The sequence below is a fragment of the Puma concolor genome, chromosome D4 (assembly GCF_028749965.1).
Source record: "Puma concolor isolate L17-30 chromosome D4, mPumCon1.1.hap2, whole genome shotgun sequence".
NCBI lineage: Eukaryota > Metazoa > Chordata > Mammalia > Carnivora > Felidae > Puma > Puma concolor.
The window spans coordinates 69,243,852-69,265,606 of record NC_141679.1 but is presented as its reverse complement, the minus strand read 5'-3'; the positions used below and the strand labels follow the sequence as shown (position 1 = coordinate 69,265,606).

Here is a 21,755-nt window from a genome sequence, read left to right as displayed (position 1 = left end):
TCCGAGCAGCAAATCCAGCCTCTTTAATGGAAGTCTTACTAGAATCTCCTTCTCTCAACCCCTGACAGTTTGACATTCTCCACACAAGCCAAGTGGTTTCATTTCTTTGTGCCATTGCACTTGCTCCCTAAACTGGAACGTCCTTCCCTTTTGCCCCCTTCTCTGCCTAGTGACGCTACTTCTCCAAGCCCAGTGCAACCTTTTTCTCATTTGTGAAGGCTTTCTCCCTTGCCTAGCTTGCAAATAATCGCATGGTCCTCTGAGCTCCTGCTGTAATCGTAGCCCTAACCAGCCCTTTATTCATCCTGCTTGGTATTTACAGTCTGTTGTTAGGCCGGGTGAGGCAAGCCCTCACTGATGTCTGCTTCAGTGTAAAGCCCTTGACCTTAATTAAGAGTCTTCACAAGAAATGGCAGGCAGAAATTGGCATTTGTGGTTAAAGCTATCGCCCAAAACATTAAGTATTATGTCTGATAATGTCCCTATGTGGGCTTCCAGGTGAGAAGTAAACTTGAAGCTTGGAGACCCGAAACAACAATAGGCTTCTTCCTCGGTGATAATGAGAGGTTTGGACCTTGGCTTGTTCCCTTTTCGCCTTGGCTACCAGGAAGCTAAGAAGCAGATCCGACATTCAGTCATAGCAACTACATTGCATACTGGCTTCCTTCTTTTTTCGTAGACTTGGTTTTCTATTTCTATATTAACGTCATAAAGGAAAAGAAAGCATATTGTTCTCCGTGAGTCACTTCAAAGTCTTTGTAGAGCGGCAGAGAAAAGTAAAAAGTAAAAACAATAAGAAGCAATTCGTGATGGTTTCATCTATAGAACAGGTCTTGTATTTAGGAGTAATAGGAAAAGGTTTTGTTTTCAATCTTAGATGTTTTTCATAAACGATTTGAATCTTTTACCATGTGCATGTTTTAGTCGATACACACTCAATTTTTTAAACTTAATAATTAATTAAACTTGATTGTTAAAACATAATTGTTTTCAATTCTGACTCCCCAGGAGCACAGCCCAAGCCATTCATATTCTCTGAATCTCCCTTACTACAGCAGCATTTTGTACATAACTAGCATTAGCAAATGTCTGTTAAGTGGATGAAGAACAAAGTTCACCCAAGTAAATTTAGAAGCCAAAGAGAGAGCCCCAGGCTCTGGATCTCTAGACCATTTTGAATACAAAGCCCGGCTCCAGCTGGCCGCATAGCCCTGAGGCCAGCCATTACTCAGATCCTTCCGAACCCCAGTTTCCCCATCTGTAAAATGAAGCTTTAACTACTACTGTTTCAGGGTCGTTTTGAGGATTGATTCAAAGAGGAGATGCTTAATTAGGGCAAATTCCCTTTTACTTATGAGTATTCATGGGCAGAAAATACACTCTATATTTAAAATAGGCAACTGACCACCAAAAGCTTTGCCTCTGGGGAGCACAAGAGGCGGTATGTGGGTGCACTATCATTGGATGGACAGGCGTGCTCTTCAGAACTAGATAAATGGGAGAAAATGAGCTTTTAAAAGAGGGAGAATCCAAGCTCCAAAGCGGAAGGATGAAATGGCTTTGAACTGCTAGTCACAGAAACCAGTTTAGATAGAAAAGATTCTGCTCAGGTGCTGAATGTAAAACATGAGTGATAGAAGAAATCAGTAAGCTTTGGTTTTTAGCATCTAAATTGCCCGGGGGGGGGGGGGGGGGTGCCTGGGTGGCTCAGTCAGTTAAGGGTCTGACTCTTAGTTTCGGCTCAGGTCACGATCTCACAGTTTCACGAGTTCAAGCCCCAGGTCATGATCTCAGTTTCATGAGTTCGAGCCCTGTGCTGGGCTCTGGGCTGGCAGCACAGAGCCTGCTTGGGATTCTCTCTCTCTCCCTCACTCTCTGTATCTCCCCTGCTCATGCTGTCTCTGTCTCTTTCAAAATAAATAAGTAATTTTTTAAATAAATAGTAAACAGCCCTAGAGTTACGGTAGGATAGTTTTTACAAAAATGGAATATGAGTACCACTTGCAGTACTCAAGAAGACTTTCTTTAAATGGCACATGGAGAAACAGTGATTTTTTTTAAACCCTCAGAAAGTTTTACATTTCTTTATTTTTTTGAGAGACAGAGAGAGACGGAGCACAAGTCGGGGAGGGGCAGAGAGAGAAGGAGACCCAGAATCCTAAGCGGGCTCCGGGCTCTGAGCTGTCAGCACAGAGCCTGATGTGGGGCTCGAACTCACGAACCATGAGCTCATGACCTGAGCTGAAGGCGGACGCTCAACCATCTGAGCTACCCAGGAGCCCCGAAACACTGATTATTTTAATTTTGCATTTATTGTGTCATAATATTGTGTCATTTATTGTGTCATACAATGTGTTATACAATGTGTCATTCAATGTGTACTAGGTTATATTGACCTAGTACATCCAAATTGGGATATCACACATATTACTATTAAATATGTTTTTAAAGTTTTAAAAATGAGTGGGTCTAAAGAAAATATGAATCATATTATGACTGGTAGAATAAATCTATGACAAAAAAATTAACATAGCTCTAGAATCACTGAAAGTGTGGGAAGTACAACTTCAACATGTGGGTCTTGAGTAACTATTTGATTTAAGGAAAGCCCTGACACTGGGCCCCTCAATTTTTGTCCCCAGATGACTTTCCCAAAGATCACCAATCCTGCCTGTATACTCTACTTTGAGCCCCCTGGATCTCACCCTGTTCCACCTACACCCCCCGCACCCTCCTACCATCGTGCTCTGCTCTGCCTGAACCCCACTCCGAGAAGTGGGGCGCCCTCCCTGCCAGAATCAACCCTTCTCTCTTCTGGGCTCCCGGGCAACCTTGGGTATCCTGCCTGCTCTGATGACACCTGGCACCTTGTATTACAATTTCTTTCCGGGGTATGTCTCCCAGGCAATGTCCTATCTCTGTGTCCGAAGTCCCTACCCTGGGGCATTAAATAACTTAAAAAATTAAATAATCCAAAAATACCATTGAGGCCATGCTAGTTTTAGAAATTTAAGGCATAAATCCTTGGCCTTAATCGTTCATCAGGGATCATCTTTCACAAGGGCGACATGACTTTCATCTTTCCACTGTGCTCCTTACACACCCCAGCCAGACCAGCTGCCCCTATTAGAAGATTTCCTACACCTTGCATCCTCTTTCCTAGCAGTTTTCTGCCGTTTTCTTTTGCCTTTGTGATTATTTGATGAGTGTATTTCTCCTAGCAATAGACTGTAAGCTTGCTGTGAGTAGGGTCACATCTATTTTTTTTTTTTAATGGTTATTTATTTTGAGAGAGAGAGAGAGAGAGAGAGAGAGAGAGTAGGGGTGGGGGAGAGAGACAGAAAGAGAGAGAGAGAGAGAGGGAGAGAATCCCAAGCAGACTCCATGCTCAGCACAGAGCCTGATGCAGGGCTCAAACCCACAAACCGTGAGATGATGACCAGAGCCGAAATCAAGAATCAGACTCTTAACTGACTGAGCCACCCAGAGACCGCTGGGTCACATCTATCTTTGTTCTCTGCTAAAGTTCCCAGTGCCCAGTGCTGAGCCCGACACATGGCGGGTGCTCCCTAAATATCAGCCGTATGAAGGAGTGAATGAATTTTTTCCCCTACATGCACACACACACACACACACACACACAGTTGGTCTTCTAGCACTTACATTGTTGTAGAGATCATTGAGTGGGCAGATGGTTGGCACAGAGACCAGTGTAAACTCTCCTGTTTGTTTTTCAGGCAGATTACAGCGGAAACATGATGCTTGCCAATTAGAAGGGGAGAAATTCAAAATGGTAAACGGAGCAGTCTCCTCACAGGGCTCCATGAGGGCTTGACAAACAACACAGAGCCAAAATAAATTTTTTAAAAGTATACTCCAGCAAAAGAGTATTGACCCTGTCCTTTCAAGAATTTTCCCAGCCATCCAGAAGAAAAACTTTAAGGACTGGAACTTTAGAACGACTAGCGCAACCAGGGAATACGTTCTACCCGCTGACAGCCTCTCCAAACTGGGTGAATATTGGGACGGCAGAGAGAAAGGAGAAAAAACAAATCGGTGTTACATTAAAATGAAGGTAAAGCCACTCTAAGAACTGCTTTGGTCCTGGTCAGACAGCAGGGGTTTGAAAGGATCAAAGTTACTTTTTAGCAGAGCTGCAGGGAGAGTGAAGAAATGTCTCCACCTTGACAACTAGCAGGTTCCTCCCTTCTTTCATTTCTTAACATTGCAAATATGGAGGCCAAGGCCATCCAAAGTCAAGAGCAGATGGATCCAACCAGCCAGGTTAATCCTGATGCTTTTGAGCCACAAGGGACTTGTTCCTTCCCACCTTCCTGCTACAGCAGAAGAGGCTGACACACAGACTGAGTGAATGGCTGACCCAAGCTCACATGTGTGGTAGCCAAGCCTTCCAGCTGCGTGGTCCAGGCTCGCGTCCCTGCCCACCCTGCCCCATGGCTACACGAGACAGAAAGTCAAGTCTCAGCCAGTATGCTGCATAAAGCAGACTGGCCACATGATGGCTTTGCTTTTGGGTCAGCAGTTTTAGTACGATGTTTTAGCTCATCTATGGTCTATTATCTCTCCATGGTTTTTCTATCCCTCAGGCATTCCCGAAGCAACTGGAAATGGTGCCAATTAGGAAAACAAGCCTTGAGTCTCCTGGTGCTATCTTTTCTTAAATACCTACTAGTTTCCGGCAACCTGAACTGAGTCTGGCCCGGTGGTCTTGAATCCCAGACAAGGACATTTTGGCTGGTCCCTGAGCTCTTTGAGGGCAGGAACCACTTTTTATTTATGTGTGGAGCCCCAATGCCAAAGCTACCGTCTGGCTTACAGTAAAACAGCAAAATGGGAGGTTGTCCGAAAAAAAAAAAAAAAATTGTGCAGAGTCTGAAATCGAAGCCAGAAAGAACTGTGGTTGAACCCTTGGCAAGAAGCTTCCACAGGTGCCTGGCTCTGGGGGCCTCAGCATTCTCACCCGCAAAATAACACAGATACCAGCCATCCTACAGAAATGCTGTGCGGACAGAATGAGATGGGACACCAAGCACAGCGGACACCCTGTCAATCGCAGCCCCCCATCAACGTGGAGGCAAGGAAAGGATGAAGTCGGTTAGCATTTCAAACTGGTCCTTTTCTAGGAGACAAGCAAGGAACGAAGAAAAGGTGACAGCGGATGCAATTGCCCAGCCTGTGAGCGGTCAGACTTTCCTTTGCTATTTATTGTCAGAGCTTCGAGCCCTGTTTGAAAGCCGGCCCTGCCTCATCCCGACTTCTGCTTCATCTCCCAGTAAAGTCATAACGCTGGGCTTACTTCTCTGTCTATTGACACACAGAGCCTGTGAGTCACAAATTCAACAGAATGACTTTGCTGCAGTGTGATTGACTGGAAAATGTTCCCTCATCTGAAAAATTTTTTATTGAAGCAAATGGACATGCTTATTTTTGCAACACGGAGTGCAGGCTCTTTATTTATTTGACGTTGGTCTCTGTGACATTCCAGCAGGCCAAGGGAGGGCTCACATGTTCACGAATTGCCCTATGAAGTGACATATGTTCTCCTCCCTCCCTCTCCTGCTCCCTTCCTGCTGACTATTATATCTAAAGCAAACAGTCCCAGCACAATAGTTAGATTGCACTTGAATTTGGTGTTTACTTGACATTTACACACTGGCCATGCTGGACAGTTCAGTCGTTCCAGAACAGAGGCTCAGCCAGCAAGCATTGTGCTGGACTTGTGCTCAACCCTGAGCAACATGGGATCCCAAAACAGCGAGACGCCGCCTTGAGAGTCGATAGTGCTGCCAGTTTTTACTCTTAGCCTGAATTAGCACTTGCTAGGGGGGAGAAAGTACCGGAAGGTCTTCCCAGGAAACATCTCCCTTGCCCACACAGGGCAGGCTGGCCTGGCTGATACCACTCTTCCTCCCTTTAAATCCAACTCCCAGGCTGCCACACTATTCACTCTCGCTAATCTCATCTAGTCCCGGAGCTAAATCGCCCTGGTGGGTGCAGATTACTAATCTGATTAGCTGAAATCTCCAGGTCTTGCATTTCCCCCTCATGTAATGGAATTAGTAATAGCTACCTAATGGGATTATGTGGGCATAGCATAGTACCTGGGGCAGGGGAAGGTTCTCAGAAGGTGCCCGGAAAGTGCTTGTTCTCATCCCTCTCCTGAGGTGCGTGCTTCTGGCTTCAGGGGGCTCAGGGAAGGGCAGGTTATGGGGCTCCTGTGTCTGTTCAGTCTGATGCAGGGAACACTTGGACTTGGCTGCGAGTCAGGACACGTGTTCTGGGTTGTGGCATGGGCCAGTCACCTCTGATCCCCAGGCCTCTGTTTCCACATGTGCAAAGTGGAAGCCTCCGATTACATTCTAACACTACGATTTCCAAACCGTCAGAGTCTGGAGGAGGCCCGAACTTCCAAAAGAGGTTGACTAGCTCAAAAGCTGATATTCGTCGATACCAGTATTTAAAAGGGGTAGCAAAGGAACAAGATGATAACTGCACAGCATGTAAGGAAGATGATAACACTCAGTGCTGCACAGCATGTAAGGAAGCAGTACCCTGATACTTTGCAGATGGGAACATATACTGCTGATGGGAATGTACATTTTTTGAGGAACAACTTGATGATATCTGATGACATTAACCTAATGAAACGATTTCTCTAAATTGAGCCTAAGGAAATAAGCGAGTGTATCTAAGGGGGCACGTAGGAGTTTTGTAATAGTGAAAAGTGGAAATGATCTAAATGTCCATCAAAATGGATTGATTAATACCAATATCAGGAAAACTATGATGTGTTTAAAAGTGTAAGGTATATTTATGTATTAACATGAATAGATATCTATGGTATATTGCTCAGTGAAAATAAAAGCAAATTTACAAAGCGGTGTGCAAATAAGCCATGTTTGAAAAATAAATTTTAGTATTTTTATATATACATAAAAATTCTGAAAATGTATACACCAAACTGGTAATCATAGGCATATCTGGATTGGTAGGATGTGGATTCCTTCTTACTTGAAACACACATTTATTGACTTTTTTAAAAAAATAGGAAGCATTCGGTTTTGAAATTAGAAAAAAAAGTAACTTTAAAAAGTAAAATAATTAGAGGAGGAAGGGATTTTTGGTTAAGCATGGTGCATCAAACATGTTTTCTGACACTCTTTCCAAGACCCCATTCATAGATAGTAAAGGGATTGAAAAGACAAAATCAACCAGGACAGAGAGTGGCAACTGAGAGGCAAATGGCCAAATGGCCACAAATTTAGATCAGAGAGAGTGGAAAATAAAGCAGACTGACTTCAAGGTACAAGAACCTTGGAAGGCTCAGGAAGCACAGACACCAAGTTACTCAGAAAGTAAAGTGCATATGGGAATAAAAGCAGAATTATTGCCTGAAAGCCAATATAATAAGCAGCAGTTGGAAAATCCATCCCTCCACCTATCCTTCCATCCATCCAAACAGTTAGGCCCTAAGATTCCTTCCTAACCCCGTGCGACGGGGTAACTGCTTTTCCCCCAACTTGGGCAGAAGATTAGGGGTTTACTCTCTGGAGAAGTGAGGACTCTGGATTCAGGGAAGCTCCACACAGCTGAAGACAGGAACAAACAAGGATGACTAAGGGACAGACTGCATGCAGGGTCCTGATGCCACAGACCTCCCTCCCTGTGTGGGCTCTAAGAGCACTATCTCCAGTCACTGAACCACTCTACACGGCACTTTTCAAAATTGAAAACTGGGGTTCACTTATTAAGCACGTACATACTGAGCACCTATTACGTGCCAGTAAGCTACATTATGTTCTAAAATTAGAGTAAGTCAGGCTGGGTCCTCGCCCCTGCAAGCCTACAGACCTGGGTACCAGTGGCATCACCAACATCACAGGGGTGGTCTGAAGGGGACACGACTTGCTGCATATAAAGGGCTCAGCACAGTACTTGGTACAGTGTCTCATAGTCATGATGTTATTAATTTGAAAGTGGCTACTCCCTCCGAACCTTGAAGGGAGAACACAGCAAATCTTTCTAGTACTCCTCCAGGAACAAGGTTAGAGTTTTGCCAACACGGGGGGTGCCTGGGTGGTGCAGTCAGTTAAGCGTCTGGCTCTTGCTTTCAGCTCAGGTCATGATGTCACGGTTTGTGAGATCAATCCCCACACCGGGCTCCGCACTGACAATGGGGAGCCTGCCTGAGATTCTCTCTCTTCCTCTCTCTCCTTCTCTGCCCCTCCCCTGCTTGCTAGCCTTCTCTCTCAAAAATAATAAACATTAAAAAAATTTTTTTTGCCAACCTTATCAACCTTACAATCAATTACGAACTTCACCTTGACACTCCCTCTGTCCAATCTAGCTCTTGACTGGCTTATGAAAGGTCAACAGTCACTGTCTTTCTAGATTCGACAAGAGCAAAAGAGCCCATTGTAAGGCATGATGTGAACTCGTGTTAATTTATACATGGCCCTACTCAAAACAGCGTCTTTGTGAGGTTTCAGGTGAGGATGGTCCTTAGTTGTTGCATCTGCGGTGATGCTGGAATATTTGGAGGGAAATAAGAAACCATGAAAAAGCATTTTAGTTTCCTTTTTTATTTTTAAGTAATCGCTATGCCCAGCGAGGGGCTCAAACTCACGACCCTGAGGTCAAGAGTTGCACGCTGCACCCACTGAGCCAGCCTGGTGCCCCAGCACTTGAGTTTTCAAACCAAGATACCGCATCATCTGCTAGTGGTAGGTATCGCAGAACCGATTTCAAGTTCATCGAATTGGGAGAACTGTGTCCGGTTTTGTTGCCAGAGGGGAAAAACAAACATTCACGACAGCCTTTGCAACCAACATCTCACTGAATCCTCCCAACGGCTTTGTGAGGCAGGTAATTTCATAGCCCCATTTTACAGACAAGGAAAGTAGAGTGTCGCTGCATGGCACAACTTGCCCAAGGTCATGGGCAGTAAGAGGTCTGGAATCCAAATTCTTGGGTGGCAGCCCCAGCCATCTCTCCTAGAGTAGCTACACTTCCCACCTGCAATTCAAGCCCTTCCTTCCTCTCCCGTCACACTGTAAATTTTGCCCTCCTTCACTGACTTACAGCAAGAAGGCGGCACAGAGAATACAACTCAGATAAGGACACTGTAATCTGCACCCAGATAACCCAGAGATAGTGGCTAGTCCCTAAAGAAGCTCAATTGACTCGTTATTTTAATGGAAAACCTAGTTTGCTGAATGAAACACAGAACATCGAAATTCAACAGTTCAGTGTTTCCCATAAACACTTGGCTCTGAGAGCTTTGTTGGGTAAATGTAGCAACCAGAAAAATTCATCAGTAACTGACAACATAGACTGAAGGCAGTCTGAATAGATTACCTTCTTGAATCTCTATTAAAATGCTGGGAATTCCTCTAAGGTTAGGTAACTATTCTAGGGTTTCCTCTTTCAAAAAAGCTTCTGGTCATCCCTTGACATGAGAGCATGTGTCTACATTTGAGTTATCAGACTTTGAAAAATGCATCAAGCACAATGAGATATTTAGTGCTGCCAGAAATTAATTTTGGTCTTTTTTTTTTTTTCTTTAGCATTGGCACTGGCCATCTTCCTAGCACTATCCCCACCAGCCAGTACATTAAAATTGATTAACAAACACAATGTTTGTGGAAAAAAAGTCAACCGCAGGGTAATCAAATGCATTGTTATTATTATTTTTTCAAAAATCATTTCCTTGGCTCAAAGTACATAATGTCAAATTGGCAAAAATAACCTATCCTCTTGTCCGGCCCACAAACTGAAAAGAAAATTAAACACAGAATTGTTTGTTTCTTGTTTGCACTTCTCAGGGTGTGAAGCATTCACTTTTGAACCCTCAAAATCCCTACACTTTCCATAATGCAAAATTTTTACCTCCATTCTGATTTAAACCATGGAACCATGTTTTCTTCAGAAAAACAACATTGTCCTACGCTAAGGATCTGAAGTACTGAGGCTTTCAAATTAAGAAAATAGAATCTGAGAATATGTCTTATTTCTTTCAATGCTAATTCTCCCCAGGAAAGAGTTTAACAAGCCAGGGAAATTTGGTGGACCAAGTCAAGGAGAAAATTCCAGCAATAGGTTTTTTTTTTTTTCTGCTGATTTGCCTTGTTTTGCTAGTTCTTTTACTTTTAAATGCTAATTTTATGCACGCACGTAGTATCAGAAGATTCTCCTTGTGGCCTTAAAAACAATCATGCTAAGTGAAGATGGTAAAAGATGTTAGACCCTAATTTTTTTGTTAAGAGAAATGTTACTACTATGTATCCTACTCTTAAAAGATATTACTCTGTACTTAAACAGAAACAACCTAAAAAGAGGGGGATTTTGGTTTATTTTTGTATCTTCTTAACATCTCAGAACAAGATGAAAACACTGAAAAGTTGAATTTAACAAATGCTGGCAGTTCAGACATCTTTAAGGTTTAGAATTTCTTTTTGAACATCTTTAAAGTTTAGAATTTTTTTAAATGTCTTAAAGAAGGTATATCACTTAAAATTGGGGGGCTGCAAATGTAAGTTAAGTGATCAAACTTAAAGGTTCATGAAAAAGATTTTCAGTTTCTCAGAATTGATTTTTAAGTGTCTGTGACTCATTCTCTGCTCTAAAAACTTCAATACCCAATGTTCGGGTTTTGAAAGGCAATGGATTTGGCTACAGAAAAGAGGTGATTCGTTCTCCATTTGGTTTTGGTTTGGCTTTTGGTTATTTTTGTTTGTGTTTTCTAGTTTGTTTTATTACAATGCCTTGGCCAGGGCTGTTCTCTCACTGTTTGTTTTGTGAGGGCAGAGTTATGAAGGACTTTATTTTCTGTCTCCTTCATAGCACTTTTCTTTTTTCTTTTCTTTTAATGTTCTATTTTATTTTTGAGAGACACAGAGACAGAGCGTGAGCAGGGGAGGGGCAGAGACAGAGAGGGAGACACAGAATCCGAAGCAGGTTCCTGGCTCCGAGCTGTCAGCACAGAGCCTGATGTGGGGCTCGAACCCTCGAAGGTGAGATCAGGAACTGAGCCGACCCAATGAGCCACCCAGGAGCTCCCATAGCACTTTTCAATGAAAGAAAAGAAGCCGGTGGAGGGAAGATAGGGATTGGAAAACAGAGAACCGAGCCAGTGATCTCTGAAGCAGAAGAAATGTTGTTGACAAGATAGGAAAGAGCAGGGCTTCCAGATGAGTCGCCTTACCAAAGCAGCTTTGCTCCCTTCTTCCTAAAATGCATACTCCTTGGGCATTTGTCCTAAAGGATGCCACAGTGGAACAGGAGCCACAAACAAGTAGCCAGATCAGAGAGTCCACTGGGTAGATGCCACAGCAGTCACCACACAGCTTTATTGGAGCTCAGAGGGAAGAGCACTAGCCTTGATGAGGAGGACTAACAGACTACGGGGCTCTGAAGCTTGAGGAAGATGAGGGCTCCAAGGGGAGAAAAAGTATTTTGACTAGCCAATGGAAACACACACATACACACACACACACTCATGTATTCAGACTTGAGAGAACATCCAGTTAAAGCTTAGGGAGGGTGGGGTCAGTCTCTAGAGATGATCCTGCAAAGTTTTCAAGGGCCATAGTAGGAAGAGTGTCGTCCGTTAGGCTAAGAAGTGATTTGTGAGCAAAAATGGATCGTATCTAGCAGGGAAATTCCAGTGGGACTATGGGGAGGCGGCAGAGAAAGAGGAGGAGGAACACAACAGTTTGGAAGCCACAGCAATAACTAAAAGCTATAAATGAGAAGAGCCAAGGCAGCTCAACTCTCGCAGAAGTAGTGGAGACACTTAGGAATGGAAATGGCTGAGCTCTGTGGATGCCTAAATGCCCAGGCCCAAGAAAATAAGGGAAGAATTGAGGGGAATCTAGGTTTCTATCTTGGGAAGCCGGTTGCGAACGATCAAACAAGGGAGGAAAAATTAGGGTCAGGGTCTGGGTGGATTGAAGCTCTTGACAAAAAAACGGGACTAATGCACCTCCAATGGGGAGCTGAAAAGGAAAGACCACCTTCCTGCTGAAGTACATTATTCATTTACTCAACAAACACAGAGCATTACTGTGTACCAGGCAGGCACTGTACTAGGACTTGGGGTTACAGCAGTGAGGAAGGCAATAGCTCCTGTCCTCGTGAAGTCTATGGTGCCCTGGAAAATACTGGTGATGGTCAGACATATCATACATAATCCCGAGGCCTATGATAAATACCTTATCTGGATAATCCCACTTGTAATCCTCATCAATTTAACAGGCAGGTACCGTGACTATCCCCATTTTAAAGAAGAAACAGGTAAAGTGAGGTCAAATAACCTGCCCGGCTAAGAGCAGCAGAGTCAGAACACAAACCCAGGAGACTGAGCGCTAAGGCCCACTTTCTTAACCTCCACACACGACCGAGGTGAAAAACAGGCTGGCGTTTCCAAGCAGATGAAAGCGAAGGCTACGAAAACCTTTGCGACCCCGTGAAACCTATAAGCCCCTCTTCTCTCAGTTATCAGTACAGACTTCATTTCAAAGCAATTTGGATACTTAAAATAATCTCTTGCTTTCTCTTTCAGAAAAAGCAGCTTTTCCTGAGTTTTGTGGCAGTTTTACAGACACCGCAGGCCAGGGTGCAGCCAGGCTCCCTGGGGAACTCTATCTGCCCAGATCTGGTGCTCACTTCTGGGTGCAGAGTCCTTCATTTGAAACATGTTGAGCCTCTTCAATCTATCACACACACTCTGTCAAAGTTCCATGTCATCAACCCCCTAACACTGATGGCTTCCATCGCATCTTCTGCCAATGAATGCAGTTTGTGCTGGAAAAAAAAAAAAAAAGTCTATTTTATAACTCCAAGGACATTAATAATTAACTTCCATACCACAAAACTTGTAATATCAGTTTGCTGAAATAAAGTCACCAGTAAGTATGTAATTCTTCTTTAAAGGGTGTCTTCTATTATTATTATTTAGAGTGCAATTTAGTCATCAAAGGTTTACTCAGCCTCATGTTTATAAATTATACAGGGCAGGGATTTAACTCTTCTGGACCTACCTGTTCTGAAAAGAGGGAGGGTCATAACCCTGTTGCCACACCAGGCACCTGCCTTGAAAGGAGATGAGGTGTAAACTTGGAAGTTCTTTACCACTTTTTAAAAAAAAATTTTAATGTTTATTTTTGAGAAAGAGAGACAGAGACACAGCACAAGCAGGGGAGAGGCAGAGAGAGACGGAGACACAGAATCTAAAGCAGGCTCCAGGCTCAGAGCTGTCAGCACAGAGCCCAATACAGGGCTCGAACTCACAAACCTCGAGATCATGACCTGAGCCGAAGTGGGATGCTTAACTGAGCCACCCAGGCGCCCTGAGTTCCTTACCACTTTTAGAAATCCAGGGCAAATACAGAGATTTCCCTTTATGATGCAGTCATTGGAATAACCAGATAGTTGCCTGCCACAAAGAAGCACTGGCTTTACCTAACCTCCTGAAGGCTGTTTGGAAACTATAAGTTCATTCAAAAAAATTTTTTTAATGTTTATTTTTGAAAGAGACAGAGACAGAGAACAAGCAGGGGAGGGGCAGAGAGAAAGGGAGACACAGAATCTGAAGCAGGCTCCAGGCTCCCAACTGTCAGCACAGAGCCCGACCCGGGCTCCAACTTTCGAACTATGAGATCATGACCTGAGCTGAAGTCAGAGGCTTAACCCACTGAGCCACCCAGGTGCCCCACAAGTTCATCTTTTTAACTGAGTTTCAGAATCCTGTCTTGATTATATGATGTAATAATAGTATGTTTCCAGTTCACCTGTGCCATATTGTTTTTTCATTATGGTAGTTGCTCTTGCTGAAGGGGAAAGGTTACTGCTTTAGATAAATGAGAGCAAAGTAGAAAAAACTTCTCGCACCGGCTACCTAAGTTAGCCGGCTATCAAGTCCTTGATTTACATGTTTACATGCGATCAAGGGTTCATCTAAGTTCATTGGGGTTTAGAAACCTAGGCCTTGATAGAAAAGTGGGTAACTTTTCCATTCAATCCTGGAGTTCTAGCATTCCAAGAAATTGTTGCCATCCAAAGGAAAGGAATGGGGGGAGGGGTAGCAGGTGTCTTCTTTTCTTGGTTCCTCCGTTTGAAAAGGGCAATGTTTTCAGAGTTAAAGTAACTGGCTTGTTCCTATGGGGTGAGATTGAACCCTTCCAAGCCACGGGAGGGTCGGGCTTTCCCTGCCAAAGCATGCCCTTCTCCCCAGCTGCGGGAGTTGGCCAAAGGATGGAAGTCATCTTCAAATGCGTCCAACCCACTGGACCTAGAGGGATTCCTGTCGTTGGCAGAAAGGGCCGAGTGGATTCATTCGGATGAGATGCATTCCAAGAATGCTTCTGTGGTCGGCAAGAAGTGGAAAAATCAGGGATAACAAATATTCTTTGGAAACCTAATAGGTACCAGAATCGCAGAACTCAAACAAACAGGTGACAACGACTTAAAATATGAGGCAACTGGAGCTCGGTGAGGGTGAGAGTGAGCGCACACTCTGCCCTGTTCTGGGGCTTCGACACTTTTCCCAGTCCTCCTCCTCCCCTTGTCTTTCCTGGGATCGACAGCGTTTACTGGTGAGGAGGCTCCGTGGAGAGGGCGGGTTGAGATCGGCTCTGCGCGGCTCAATCCAAACCAAACACCTCGCAAGCCTACGTTCAGCAGGCGATACCGAGCACCACACTCACGTTTGGGGGAAGAAAAAAAAAAAAAGCCACTGTTTGCAGAGATGAGGGCGAAAACATTTCCCGGCTGGAAAATTACTGATCACAAACTTAGGGGAGTGTGGGGGTGGGAAGGCAAAGTTATAAGGCTGAAATAACGATCGCCGTTTCCTCTTCTCTTCCCGGTGGGCAGGAACGGCTGCCGCGAGCTCCTCGTGCCCTTTTCGGGAACCGGGTTCCCACCGCACCGCTCCACTTCCTGGCACGTGTCCACTTTCCCAGCTAAGTTCCTTTCGGTGGGCTTGACCGCTCAGAGCCTGAGCCAAGGGAGCGAGCTGCCGTCTGACCTTTACCTCGCCATTTCACCTCTTTATGACTCAGTTTGCTCATCCATAAAGTGGAAAGGAGGGTGCGTGGCTTGTAAAGTGCTTTGAGATCCCCTGGTTGAAAGGTGTCTCCGCGCTTCACAAGCCCTCTGCACACCCCCCCCCCCAAAGTCTTGAGCCCTTTCACTCCCTTCCTTGCTCCCTTAAATATCAAAACCATTATCGCCCGTTTTCCGCTGCGGCCTCTTTCAGCCTTTTCCAGGCGAGAAGCACCACCCCGGCCCTCTCAAGCTCCCAGTCCCGCCATAGTTCTGGGTACCCACCTCCCCTCGCCTCCCACCCCCATCCCCACCCCACCCCACCGGCAGGAGAGCCCGCGAGGAACCTCGCGAGGTCAGGCCAAAAGACCGCACTGGAACTCCGGGACCAGCGCCCGGCTGCTGCGTGCGCAGGGAAGGGACGGAGGGCTGGATGAGTCACGCGGATAATCGCGCTTTTCTCTAGCGCGCAGACTGCGCGGCGAGCGCGGACCGGAGCGGGGGTGGGGGCGCTGTTCCGACCCCTCAGCCCCTACCAGACTCCTCAGCCACGGGCTTCGAACTCGGGAAGCGGACCATGGCGACGCGGACTGCCCTAGTCGCGCGGCGACCTGACTTGCGCTGGGTGCCCAGCGCCCTGCGCCCGGGCCGCCGCCGACGCAGCCGCCGCCGCCGCCGGCGTCAGCACGGCTCCTGCCCGCCAGCTGCCGAGCTGGCGTCACTGCTCCGCCGGGCCCCGCCCGCGCCCCTCCTTCCCCCCCGCCCCCACGTGCGCCGAGTTTGTTTATTTAGCTGCTATGGCAACTCGCGGGGGGGCCGCAGGAGGGAGGGGAGAAGAAAGGGAGGGGGCGGGGCCTGGCGGCCGGCTGTGGCGTACGGCGGGTAGGAGGCGGGGGTAGGGCGGGAGCCGAGAAGTTAAGTAAGGAGCGCGCGCCGGCCGCCGGCAGTTCCCCGGCCCGAGAGAACGAGCGCGGCTGCGGGCGCGCGGGGAGCAGAGGCGGTGGCGGGCGGCGGCGGCACCGGGAGCCGCCAAGTGCCCCTCCCCGCCCCTCCGGCCCCCCACCCAGCCACCCACCCGCCCGCGGCCAGCGCCCATGGCCGCGCGCGCCCCGCGCAGCCCCCTGGACTCCGCGCCCTGCGCCGCCGCCCAGTCCGCAGATCCGCGCCACCGCGGCCAGTCTCACCTGGCGGCACCGCCCGCCCGCCACCCCGGCCACAGCCCCAGCGCCCACGGCAACAGCCGCGGCGACTGCGACAGTGGTGGAGGACACTGCTGAATCGAAGAGAGCGCAGCGCGGCTACCGGACTTACTCGCCTTGCTGATTGTCTTTTTTTTAGGAGTTTACAACTTTTCTAAGAACTTTTGTATACAAAGGAACTTTTTTAAAAAGGCATCTCCCATTTATATTTAATCCAAAGAAGAAGGATCTCGGAAAATTTGAGGTTTTTGGTTTTTGCTTCGATTCTTCCCCCCCCCTCTTCGTTGACTTTGGGGCTAGTGTACCCCCACTGCTTCGGGCTCCCGAGGACCTTCTGGGCCCCCACATTAATGAGGTAGGTGCAGCGCGGGGCGCAGGGAGGGGTGAAGGCCGGAGGCCGGTGGGACGCGCCCGAGCGGCGGTCGCGAGTGGCCCCCCTGACTCCTGCCTCTGCGCCCCACCCGGCCCTCAGGCAGCCACCTGGTGAGTCTGACATGGCTGTCAGCGACGCACTACTCCCGTCCTTCTCCACGTTCGCGTCCGGCCCGGCGGGAAGGGAGAAGACACTGCGTCCAGCAGGTGCCCCGAATAACGTGAGTATTGCCTCGAAAGGTCGGGATCGTCCGGTGGGCTTCTGTGGGTAGGGTGGGGACGGGTGGAGCCCAGGGATCACCGAGAACCACCCGGCGAATGGAAGGAGAGGCCACCGCACCGGCCCCGCAGTCTTCCTAGGATGGCTTCAGCGTCCTTGGCTCAGTTGTAGATGCGTGTGGTCCCTACACTGCGGAGCCGCCGGGGGCGCACCCCAGGTCCGCATACGTCCCCTAGCGCGCAGGCGGCAGAGCTGGCGCGAGGGCCACCGGCGGGAGGTGGCTGTGTCCCTAGACACTGGCTGGGCCCCAGTGAGCTTGGCGCGTAGGCGTACCCGTGGCGGGTGCGCACAGGGAGATCCTCAGTGCCCCAATTCCAGGGTTGGCGGGAGCGTCCCCGGGATCTGGCTGGGGCAGGACCCGGGCTGCCGAGCCACAGCGCTTGCTCACACGCAATCGGGCAGACACGACATAACATCTTCCAAACCGACGCACCGCCTCTCCTCGGGCCCGGCCGTGGGCCGAGATTGCCGCGCTAACGCCGGGAGGCCCCGGGCGCTTCGTGCCTGCCCAGTCCCGGTGCCTGGGCGGTATCGGCGTGGCCGGCCCGCCAGTATGTATAGTGTAGCAGCAGGGGACCAACACCGACGGTCTCTCTCCCCTCCTGTTCCTGCAGCGCTGGCGGGAGGAGCTCTCCCACATGAAGCGACTTCCCCCCGTGCTTCCCGGCCGCCCCTACGACCTGGCGGCGGCGACCGTGGCCACCGACCTGGAAAGTGGCGGAGTCGGTGCGGCTTGCGGCGGCAACAACCCAGCTCTCCTACCCCGGAGGGAGACGGAGGAGTTCAACGATCTCCTGGACCTGGACTTTATCCTCTCCAACTCACTGTCCCATCAGGAGTCAGTGGCCGCCACCGTGTCCTCGTCGGCATCAGCCTCATCCTCGTCCTCGCCGTCGAGCAGCGGTCCTGCCAGTGCGCCCTCCACCTGCAGCTTCAGCTATCCGATCCGGGCCGGAGGCGACCCGGGCGTGGCGCCAGGCAGCACGGGCGGCGGCCTCCTCTATGGCCGGGAGTCTGTGCCTCCTCCCACAGCTCCCTTCAACCTGGCGGACATCAACGACGTGAGCCCCTCGGGCGGCTTCGTGGCCGAGCTCCTTCGGCCTGAATTGGACCCAGTGTATATTCCGCCGCAGCAGCCGCAGCCGCCAGGTGGCGGGCTGATGGGCAAGTTTGTGTTGAAGGCGTCGCTGAGTGCCCCTGGCAGCGAGTACGGCAGCCCGTCGGTCATCAGTGTTAGCAAAGGCAGTCCGGACGGCAGCCACCCGGTCGTAGTGGCGCCCTACAGTGGCGGGCCACCGCGCATGTGCCCCAAGATCAAGCAGGAGGCGGTCTCCTCATGCACCGTCGGTCGGCCCCTAGAGGCCCACATGGGCACTGGACCCCCTCTCAGCAATGGCCACCGGCCGCCAGCCCACGACTTCCCCCTGGGGCGGCAGCTCCCCAGCAGGACTACCCCGACCCTTGGTGCCGAGGAACTGCTGAGCAGCAGGGACTGTCATCCTGCCCTACCGCTCCCCCCGGGTTTCCATCCCCACCCTGGGCCCAACTACCCACCCTTTTTGCCTGACCAGATGCAGCCACAGGTGCCACCACTCCATTACCAAGGTCAGTCCCGGGGATTCATAGTTTGGGCTGGGGAGCCCTGCGAGTGCCCGCCCTCCCGGGCTCAGGGGATGATGCTGACCCCACCTTCTTCACCCCTAGAGCTCATGCCACCTGGTTCCTGCATGCCAGAGGAGCAGAAACCAAAGAGGGGGAGAAGGTCGTGGCCGCGGAAAAGGACAGCCACTCACACTTGTGACTATGCGGGCTGCGGCAAAACCTACACGAAGAGTTCTCATCTCAAGGCACACCTGCGAACCCACACAGGTAGGAGAATAGAAGCTGCTGAAAGGAGGGAGGGTAGTGTCCAGCCCCACTGGCGAACTGTGGACACTTCTCAGCGCCTCCCTTGGGATGAGGCACAGTCTATCTCCTCCATCTCTTGGATCACAGGAGAGAACAGCAAGCTGGCGCCTCCTTTTTTGCCCAAGAGCCTTTTGCTTGATGGATAGTATCAGTGCTTGAATGTGCAGTTCTCTTAGGCTTTTGAAAGGCAGGAGGGAGGTTCCAGGCTGCAGGTGGGCCTCTCCTAGTCTGAGCAAAGCATTGCCCTTGTAATCAAGAAATTACACTTTGGGGGTGCCTGACTGGCTCGGTCGCTGGTACATGAAACTCTTGATCTCGAGGTTGTGGGTTCGGGCCCCACACTGAGTGTAGAGATTAAAAAAAACAACACCCTAAATTATCAGGGCGCCTGGGTGGCTCAGTCACTTAAGCGTCCGACTTTAGGTCATGATCTCCCCTCCCGGTTCGTGGGTTTGAGCCCCGTGTTGGGCTCTGTGCTGTCAGCTCAGAGCCTGGAGCCTGCTTGGGATTCTGTGTCTCCCTCTCTCTCTGGTGCTACCCCACTTGCACTGTCTCAAAAATAAACGTTAAAAAAAAATTAAAAACTAAATGACACCTGCAGTGCAAAATAATGATAGGTCTTATTAGTTTTTAATTTTCTAGACAATTTTCACTGGTTGTTCCCTCCCCACATTTACACTCTTTTGCTATTTTTAGGTCTACTCTTCATAAGTAAGTTCTATTTTCAGAACTTTCAAGAATTCTATTTCAGAAACTTTCAAGAATTGAATGTTATGATTACTAAGATTGTAGTTTAAGATGGTCAGTGCAGGGAAATTCCATGTTATGTAAGCGCAGGTACATAATAAGGTCAGTTAGGTGTGGTAGTCATTACAATAACAGAAATGCACACTATGTGTTAAGTTGGATTTAAATGTTAAAAAAATCTTAAAAAATAACAAATTCTGAGGCAGAAAAAGTAGCCGCTTGTGGCTCTTTGGACCCATTTGTAGTGGGACAGGATATTAATTGCTTGGTTTGGGCAGGGGAGATAAACCAGCAGATTTCAATTCCAAATTCACTTCCACCACTATGGTACTTTGACTCAAAAGAATGAAAACATTAGCAATATAGAAGTGTAGGTTGACGTTGTATGTGTGTATTTTCATTGCTTAAATGTCGGTTCCTCACCCCGCCACACACACACCAGAAAAAAAGCGAAAGGAATACTTAGAAGCTTAATATTCCTATTTGTGATCTGAAATTTAGCATGGCCTTGAAGTGGTTTAAAAACATTCCTGGCTTCTTTCAGAGTAGGGTGCTTGGGGAGTCGGTTTAACATTTGGCCTCCAGTTTTTAAAGCGGCCAATTCTGCATGATGTAGCAATGGCTTCAACGGGTTTCTTTTCCTCTGCCAGGTGAGAAGCCTTACCACTGTGACTGGGATGGCTGCGGGTGGAAATTTGCCCGCTCTGACGAACTGACCAGGCATTACCGGAAACACACCGGGCACCGCCCCTTTCAGTGCCAGAAGTGCGACCGGGCCTTCTCCAGGTCGGACCACCTCGCCTTACACATGAAGAGGCACTTTTAAATCCCAAGACAGTGGATATGACCCACACTGCCAAGAAGAGAATTCAGTATTTTTTACTTTTTTCACACTGTCTTCCCCGGGGAGGGGAGGAACCCAGCTGGAGAGCACTACAATCATGGTCAAGTTCCCAACAAGCCAACTTGTGAATGGATAATCAGGAGACACAGGGAAACCAGAAGACAAATCAAAGAACAGATGGGGTCTGTGACTGGATCTTCGATCATTCCAATTCTCAGTCCAACTTGAATATTCCTGGACTTACAAAACACCAAGGGGGTGACTGGAAGGTGTGGATATCAGGGTATAAATTAGATCCATGAGTTGGGGGGAGGGAAGACCAGAATTCCCTTGAATTGTGTTCGATGCAATATAAGTGTAAAGATCACCTTGTATTCTCTTTGCCTTCTAAAAGCCATTATTATGATACTAGAAGAAGAGGAAGAAATTCAGGTACAGAAAATGTGTTTTAATAACCTAAACGATGGTGCTTGGTGAGTCTTGGTTCTAAAGGTACCAAATGAGGAAGCCAAAGTTCTCAAACTGCTGCATACTTTGACAAGGAAAATCTATTTTTGTCTTCCGATCTACATTTATGACCTAAGTCAGGTAAATACACCTGGTTTACTTTAACATTTTTATGCAGACAGTCTGTTATGCACTGTGGTTTCAGATGTGCAATAATTTGTACAATGGTTTATTCCCAAGTATGCCTTAAGCAGAACAAATGTTTTTTTCTATATAGTTCCTTGCCTTAATAAATATGTAATATAAATTTAAGCAAACTTCTATTTTGTATATTTGTAAACTACAAAGTAAAAAAAATGAACATTTTGTGGAGTTTGTATTTTGCATACTCAAGGTGAGAATTAAGTTTTAAATAAACCTATAATATTTTATCTGAACACTGTTTTTGTTTTGTTTTTCCCCTGGAAAAGCATGTTACAGGAATCTCAGTTTAAACACAGTCGGGAGGGCAGGTGAAAAGGCCAAACTTTACCTCCACAGAGATTAAAAGAAGACATTTTTAAGGCTGGGTTTACAGTAAGTACTATCAAAGTCTAAGGCTTAAAGCTGAATATTGGAGATCATAGAATTAAACCTGGTTTGGGTGGCTCTTTCCAAATGTACAGAAAAGTACATGAATGCAATTTCCTTACCTGAATATGAATTTCCAGGTACAAACCAGCTCAATTATTCTTCAATATGCTCAGTTTAATAGGAAAGTATTCATAAAATACATACATTCCAGTTTCATATTTTAAAAGGTCCTTATGGTTTCTCTTTAAAATTAAATGAAAATATAAAAATCTTTCTCAGAGGCCCAGCCTTGCCCTCAGAACAATTTGAGGAACAAAAG

General features: G+C 47.7%; 1 protein-coding gene and 1 long non-coding RNA gene across 3 annotated transcripts; one reads left to right on the top strand and one right to left on the bottom strand.

Moving 5' to 3' along the window:
- Positions 1 to 12,040: 12,040 nt before the first annotated feature.
- Positions 12,041 to 15,751, bottom strand: LOC147574979 (uncharacterized). The gene is made up of 2 exons (XR_015242934.1): positions 15,603 to 15,751; positions 12,041 to 12,825 (listed from the first exon to the last, which is right to left on the bottom strand). It is a non-coding gene; the product is annotated as an uncharacterized LOC147574979 (long non-coding RNA).
- A 280-nt stretch (positions 15,752 to 16,031) lies between these two features.
- KLF4 (KLF transcription factor 4) lies at positions 16,032 to 21,300 on the top strand. 2 transcript variants are annotated; one of them, XM_025935333.2, is made up of 5 exons: positions 16,038 to 16,620; positions 16,738 to 16,858; positions 17,532 to 18,522; positions 18,622 to 18,786; positions 20,223 to 21,300. In XM_025935333.2, exons 1-5 carry the CDS (start codon positions 16,616 to 16,618, stop codon positions 20,396 to 20,398), a joined length of 1,458 nt encoding a protein of 485 aa, XP_025791118.1. In that variant the 5' UTR covers positions 16,038 to 16,615; the 3' UTR covers positions 20,399 to 21,300. The 2 variants fall into 2 exon arrangements, with proteins under 2 accessions (XP_086539771.1, XP_025791118.1); XM_086683645.1 differs by having other exon boundaries at positions 16,032 to 16,620; positions 17,532 to 18,786.
- The last annotated feature ends 455 nt before the right edge of the window (positions 21,301 to 21,755 follow it).